Here is a 6,968-nt window from a genome sequence, read left to right on the forward strand (position 1 = left end):
TAATCAGGCAAATTGGACAAATAACTTCGCGCCAGTGATTTCAGTCAACATAGTCCCTTTTGAAATGTAGATACACGTAATAAGACTTTTAAGCGAAGCTTTATATGGCTAGGTGAAATCGTATATGACTGGGCGAAATCGCCTGTGTACAGAAAACTATCATCAGCATTGGCTCAACCCAACCAAGCCCATGGGAGTTTACAAAGACCGCATTGATTTAGAAACATACTTTGAAAAGTAAATTCGGCCTATTATTTGCCGTACATTTATTTACATCGCTAACTGAGAGACAACCACTGTAATATTATAAAAGGGAGCTCTTCTTAGCAGAAGATCGGCGCGTCCGAGGAAAAAGAAGCCCGGCACTCCACGAGCCGTTGCACGGGCCTCGAGAACGCCGTTCGATCGGTTAACATCAGAGCGGCGGTGGCTCGGATCGCGGCAGGCAGCCGTCTTCACACTGCTGGCGCGGCTCCTCCCCGAAGCTGGGCCCGGGACCCCGTTCCCTGTCGGCGCCTGGGCGGAAGACAGCGCTGGGCGGCAGCGACTGCGCGCGGAGGCCCGAGGCCAAGACTTCTCACCGAGCGTGAACCAACATGGAGGAGGAGGAGCCAGCCAAGAAGCAAGGCGGCAACGCCCAAGACCAGGACGACGAAGCGGAAACCGCCTGCTGCCGACGATGGCGGCGGTCCTTCTCAAGAGAATCCCACTGCCAAGCGAGCGCGGGGAAGGCCCGCGAAGGACCCGTCTACACCTCAAACGAAGACCCGGTCAGCGAAGCCGGCAACGCCAAAACCCATCGCCACCACGTCTTCCGGAAAGGCAAGAAAGGCCGACGAGGCACCACCACCCGACGCCGACGTGAATCTCCCGTCCACCAGCAAGGGACCCAAGTCGCACAGGGTGAGCCGGAAGACGCGACCGCGGAGCTCGTCCCCGAGCGATGCTCATACTTCCGTGGCCACGCATCCGAAGCATCGGCACCGCTCGCGGAGTCGCTCCCCCGGCAGCAGCAGCCACCATGCCAAAAAGGGAAGGAGCCGTGGACGATCTCGGCATTCGTCCCGCAGCGGCCATGGTGGACACAAGCGCAAACGCAGCCGCCATGGAAAGTCCACTACCGACTCCGAAAGCAGCCACGGAAGAAAGAGGGGCCGCAGCAGGAGTCGCCGCCGCCACCGCTCCAAAAGCAGCACTTCAACAGCGAGCATGAGCACCAGGAGTGGCGGAAAACGGCGCCGCCACGCCCGTAGCACCCGTTCGTCGTCGACCCGCAAAGGAAAGCGGGCCAAGTCGAGGAAGGCGGTAAGCAGCTCTTCATCGAAGTCTCGTCGGGCCAAGCGACCAGCTGGCAAAGCGACCAAAGGCAAGCGCCAGTAAAAAGGTGCCAGTGACCGGGAAAGCAAGTGGGCCGAAGCCATAGAAAATCTGAACTTGGGCTTAGCCTTGGCTGCCCCTTCACGGTCGAGAGATGAGAGGGTGTGGACGGAGGCTCTATGAAGAAATTTGGGACCGTGCATCAGGACGACAATCCAAAATAAACTTCATTGTCAGTGAGCTCTACTGTTTATGCTGTTGCTCAATCATTCCCTGTAGGAAATGTTTCTGAGGGTGCAATGTATTCACAAATAAATTAATCTTCAGTGAATAGGCGACGTTGGTGTTATCAAGCTTGGTAGTGTTTGTATGGATCATAGCTTCCGCTTTGGTGCCCTGTAATAATGGTGTAGGCAACACGAAGGCGAACGAAAGAGAATGGCAAAAAAAAAAAAAAAGCTGCGCAATACAACCTTTACGGCAGAACTTTATGTTAAATATTGAAGGGCATCGTCATGAAGGTCTAGTTCCGCGCTTCTACATTTCAAAACGGCCATGTAAAGCGAAATGACTAGACTTGAAATTATTAGCACGCATCCCTGCAAAGCCTAGCTTGCAGTGCAACCTCCCTGTGACGTAGTGGGCTGCGTAAAATGAAGCCTATGTATAAGACCCGACAAAGTGGTCCGTTTAGCCCCTGTTGCTTAAAGGGACACTAAAGGCAAATATTATTTCAACGTGGACTGCTAAAATACCATACCAGAAACCTCGAAACGCTTGTGTCGCACCAAGAAAAGAGTTATTTTAAGAGAAAATTGCGTCTGAAGCGTCCGCGTACCTCTAACGTAATTCAAATCGCCCGCCCGATCGAGGAGTGGTGACGTCATGGCCATATAGAGACGTTGTGCCGCCGGTGAGTAATAAAACGGCGCCCGCAGACAGCGCTATGGCATATCTTTTTTTTTTTTTTTTTGCGTAAAGCGCAAACGCGCGGCCAGAAACAGCCAAGACAGAGCTGACAGCAGTGCGAAAGCGGAAGTATGGTGGCTATAGCCACCATAGCGGAAGGTAAAGCGCATTGTGAACACGGTGATCGTCGACGCTCGTCGCAATGGACCAACTAGGTGACGACCCTGACAATGACACATTGGCTCGGGATGCTGGGCTCGAGTTTAGCGAGTTAAGCTCCGATGAGCGTGACAGGCTGCTGAGGGCTCGCGCTGCCGGCGTCGTTGCCTACTACGACGGCGGCCTCGACACCGCTCTTCCGAGCGCGAAAGCAGCGAGGACTCCAGCAATGCGACGTCGGGCGACGAAGCTGGTCACCGTCTGGACCTGCCGTCGCGATTCTCAAGCTGCTAACAAATTCAAGTGCGAGTTTAGCGAGCCAGCAGCACCAGCACAGCACTACGCGATAACGAAACTTCTGAAGCTCGAATGCGCGCGAGGTGCAAAGTCGAGGGAAAATGAAACCTTTTGAACGCCCGCATCGTTATCAAGTGTAACGCCAAAAAGGTATTTTTCCTAAGAATCTAATAGAAGTAGACAAGTATCATTTTCTTCCGCCTTATAATCCAACGAAAAATCTTTTAATACCAGTGGTTGAGTACTAGTGACATATTTTTTTTTTTTTTTTTTGAGGAGTGCGTTCGTCATCGGGTAAGTACCGGAATGTCCCTGGGGAGTCTCCTATCATGTCCTGCATTTACCTCAATTTCTCGTTTACTAAAGCTCTGTTCGCGATTATAATGAGGCCTTAGGCATTATAGAGCATTGCTCTATCACTGTAGCTTGACTTTTTATTTGACTTTAGTGTCCCTTTAAGTCACTATGCATCCAATCAGCAGTTGCTTGAACCACCAATCTAAATGAGACCGTGAAAAGGGAAGTGCAATGGTAGTTTTTTCTTACGCCACGCTTTTACGCCACACAGAGGTTGGAGAGAGCCGCGTTTTGCGAATACGAGTGCGTAATCAGGCAAATTGGACAAATAACTTCGCGCCAGTGATTTCAGTCAACATAGTCCCTTTTGAAATGTTGATACACGTAATAAGACTTTTAAGTGAAGCTTTATATGGCTAGGTGAAATCGTATATGACTGGGCGAAATCGCCTGTGTACAGAAAACTATCATCAGCATTGGCTCAACCCAACCAAGCCCATGGGAGTTTACAAAGACCGCATTGATTTAGAAACATACTTTGAAAAGTAAATTCGGCCTATTATTTGCCGTACATTTATTTACATCGCTAACTGAGAGACAACCACTGTAATATTATAAAAGGGAGCTCTTCTTAGCAGAAGATCGGCGCGTCCGAGGAAAAAGAAGCCCGGCACTCCACGAGCCGTTGCACGGGCCTCGAGAACGCCGTTCCATCGGTTAACATCAGAGCGGCGGTGGCTCGGAGCGCGGCAGGCAGCCGTCCTCGCACTGCTGGCGCGGCTCCTCCGAAGCTGGGCCCGGGACCCCGTTCCCTGTCGGCGCCTGGGCGGAAGACAGCGCTGGTCGGCAGCGACTGCGCGCGGAGGCCCGAGGCCAAGGCTTCTCACCGAGCGTGAACCAACATGGAGAAGGAGGAGCCAGCCAAGAAGGAGGCGGCAACGCCCAAGACCAGGACGACGAAGCGGAAACCGCCTGCTGCCGACGATGGCGGCGGTCCTTCTCAAGAGAATTCCACTGCCAAGCGAGCGCGGGGAAGGCCCGCGAAGGACCCGTCTACACCTCAAACGAAGACCCGGTCAGCGAAGCCGGCAACGCCAAAACCCATCGCCACCACAGTCTTCCGGAAAGGCAAGAAAGGCCTGACGAGGCACCACCACCCGACGCCGACGTGAATCTCCCGTCCACCAGCAAGGGACCCAAGTCGCACAGGGTGAGCCGGAAGACGCGACCGCGGAGCTCGTCCCCGAGCGATGCTCATACTTCCGTGGCCACGCATCCGAAGCATCGGCACCGCTCGCGGAGTCGCTCCCCCGGCAGCAGCAGCCACCATGCCAAAAAGGGAAGGAGCCGTGGACGATCTCGGCATTCGTCCCGCAGCGGCCATGGTGGACACAAGCGCAAACGCAGCCGCCATGGAAAGTCCACTACCGACTCCTGAAGCAGCCACGGAAGAAAGAGGGGCCGCAGCAGGAGCCGCCGCCGCCACCGCTCCAAAAGCAGCAGCTCAACAGCGAGCATGAGCACCAGGAGTGGCGGGAAACGGCGCCGCCACGCCCGTAGCACCCGTTCTTCGTCGACCCGCAAAGGAAAGCGGGCCAAGTCGAGGAAGGCGGTAAGCAGCTCTTCATCGAAGTCTCGTCGGGCCAAGCGAACGGCTGGCAAAGCGACCAAAGGCAAGCGCCAGTAAAAAGGTGCCAGTGACCGGGAAAGCAAGTCGGCCGAACCCATAGAAAATCTGCACTTGGGCTTAGCCTTGGCTGCCCCTTCACGGTCGAGAGATGAGAGGGTGTGGACGGAGGCTCTATGAAGAAATTTAGGACCGTGCATCAGGACGACAATCCAAAATAAACTTCATTGTCAGTGAGCTCTACTGTTTATGCTGTTGCTCAATCATTCCCTGTAGGAAATGTTTTTGAAGGTTTCATTTATTCACAAATTCAGTGAATAGGCGACGTTGGTGTTATCAAGCATGATAGTGTTTGTATGGATCATAGTTTCCGTTTTGGTGCCCTATAATAATGGTGTAGGCAACACGGAAGACGAACAAAGAAGAATGGCAAAAAAAAAAAAAAACTGCACAACACAACCTTTACGGCAGGTGTTTATGTTAAATGTTGAAGGGCATCGTCGTAAATGTCTAGTTCCGCATTTCTACATTTCAAAACGGCCATGTAAAGCAAAATGACTAGACATGAAATTATTAGCACGCATTCCTGCGAAGCCTGGCTTGCAGTGCAACCTCCCTGTGACGTAAAATTAAGCCTATGTAAAAGGCCCGACAAAGCGGTCCGTTTAGCCCCTATTGCTTAAATGACTATGCATCTAATCAGCAGTTGCGTGCAGCACCAATCTAAACAAGACCGTGAAAAGGGAAGTGTAACGGCAGTTTTTTTCTTACGGCACGCTTTTACGCCACACAGAGGTTGGAGAGAGGAGCCGCGTCTTGCGAATCCGAGTGCGTAATCAGGTAAATTGAGCAAGTAGCTTCGCGCCAGTTATTTCAGTCAACATAGTGCCTTTTCAAATGTAGAAACACGTAGCAATACTTTTAAAGTGAAGCTTTATATGGGTAGGCGAAATGGTATATTGCTAGGCGAAATCCCCTGTGTACAGAAAACTATCATCATCAGCAGTCGCTGGAGCGTCGTCATCTTCTTTCGCAGCTCGCTCGTTGGCGCCCCTCGGAACGTGCTCGTGCCACAGCTCCCGCGTTCATCGTCGTTGTCGTTTTCCAGAACTGGCTGCGTTGCGTTCCAACTGTGTGCGTTATTCCAGCGTAGAATTTCACTTCTCTTCTGTCGTCGTAATGGGGAGGCCGCGTTTACGGGGGTATGAGCTGTTGCTTAAGGGGGTATGAGCCATTCATTGTCTTACCGTAACGGGCAGATTTAATTTTGAAGCAATTTAATTTCGAAGGATCGCAAGTGGTAATGGCAGGCGAATGCTGCTAACCACGCCGCCGAGCAAACTAGAGACACTGAACGCAAGCGACAACGGCGGACTGCGGGCATACCGTCAGTGACGACGTTTCTCCGTCGCAGTCGAACGTGTGTGTAACCTCATAATTGTGAACTGCTTTAATGAACCCTCGGGATTAACCACCTCCACGTAGTGGAAGGGACAACGAATTTTATGATGATTCCCTTGAACTTTTCAATACAAACATGCGCCATAAGTTGGTAACTAGAAAGGTAATTATTGCAATTAGCTTAACTTCAAATAAATCGCTTTCATTTTTCCTGTAGATGGTGTCCGCCTGGGCAGATAATTCGTGTGTACTGAAGTAAATCGAGGGAACACACACACACACACACCACATGCACGCACACACACACGAACACACTCATACACATAAACTATAGCGCATACACCTAATATCGTGAAGCTACAGATCACTAGGAATTGCCTGTTATTTAGACCATGGCTTATAGATGCGCACGTCGGTTCAAGCATACGTGTGTGCGGGAATGGCAGCGGCTGCTTTAAACCTGTTCATTGATACCCCCTGGCCAATACAAAAACAAGTATAATTATTTTCCTAACTTACTTACTGCACCGGTAGCTTGACCAGTACATTCGTAAACAGATGAGCTCGAATTTCTGTGAATGTCAATTGGTCGCCTAAGTTAGTTAACCTAGGTTTGTTTTAGATAAACTGAAGAGCGTGGCGTCAGCCTATTGTAACAGTTATAAGCGTCAGCGCACTACTTTGGCGCTGTATTTTTCGCCATGGTGGTTTCGGCGCAATGACAAGGTCTGCGTGGCACCTAACTGAAAATCTTACATACACGCGCGATGCACTAAAGCACATAATTGAACCACCAGAGTGGTTTCAGGAACGTTATGGTTTGTTGTCTGTGATGGCCTCTCTGAAGACCTTTCAAATTAGTACTGTCGAGCCAAATCAGGTATTAATTTTTTAGCACCAAGTTGCCTGCTTTGTACGTGTGTACATATTGGTGCTAACAAGGTGATGCAAAGTGAACAGG

At 51.2% G+C, this 6,968-nt stretch overlaps 1 protein-coding gene across 1 annotated transcript; it reads left to right on the forward strand.

The window, feature by feature from the left end:
• Positions 1 to 538: 538 nt before the first annotated feature.
• On the forward strand, positions 539 to 4,770 carry LOC125942230 (uncharacterized). Its single transcript, XM_049660396.1, has 2 exons — positions 539 to 1,384; positions 4,671 to 4,770. Exon 1 carries the CDS (start codon positions 597 to 599, stop codon positions 1,251 to 1,253), a length of 657 nt encoding a protein of 218 aa, XP_049516353.1. The 5' UTR covers positions 539 to 596; the 3' UTR covers positions 1,254 to 1,384; positions 4,671 to 4,770.
• Positions 4,771 to 6,968: the final 2,198 nt, after the last annotated feature.

This window comes from Dermacentor silvarum, chromosome 1 (assembly GCF_013339745.2).
Source record: "Dermacentor silvarum isolate Dsil-2018 chromosome 1, BIME_Dsil_1.4, whole genome shotgun sequence".
Taxonomy (NCBI): Eukaryota; Metazoa; Arthropoda; class Arachnida; order Ixodida; family Ixodidae; genus Dermacentor; species Dermacentor silvarum.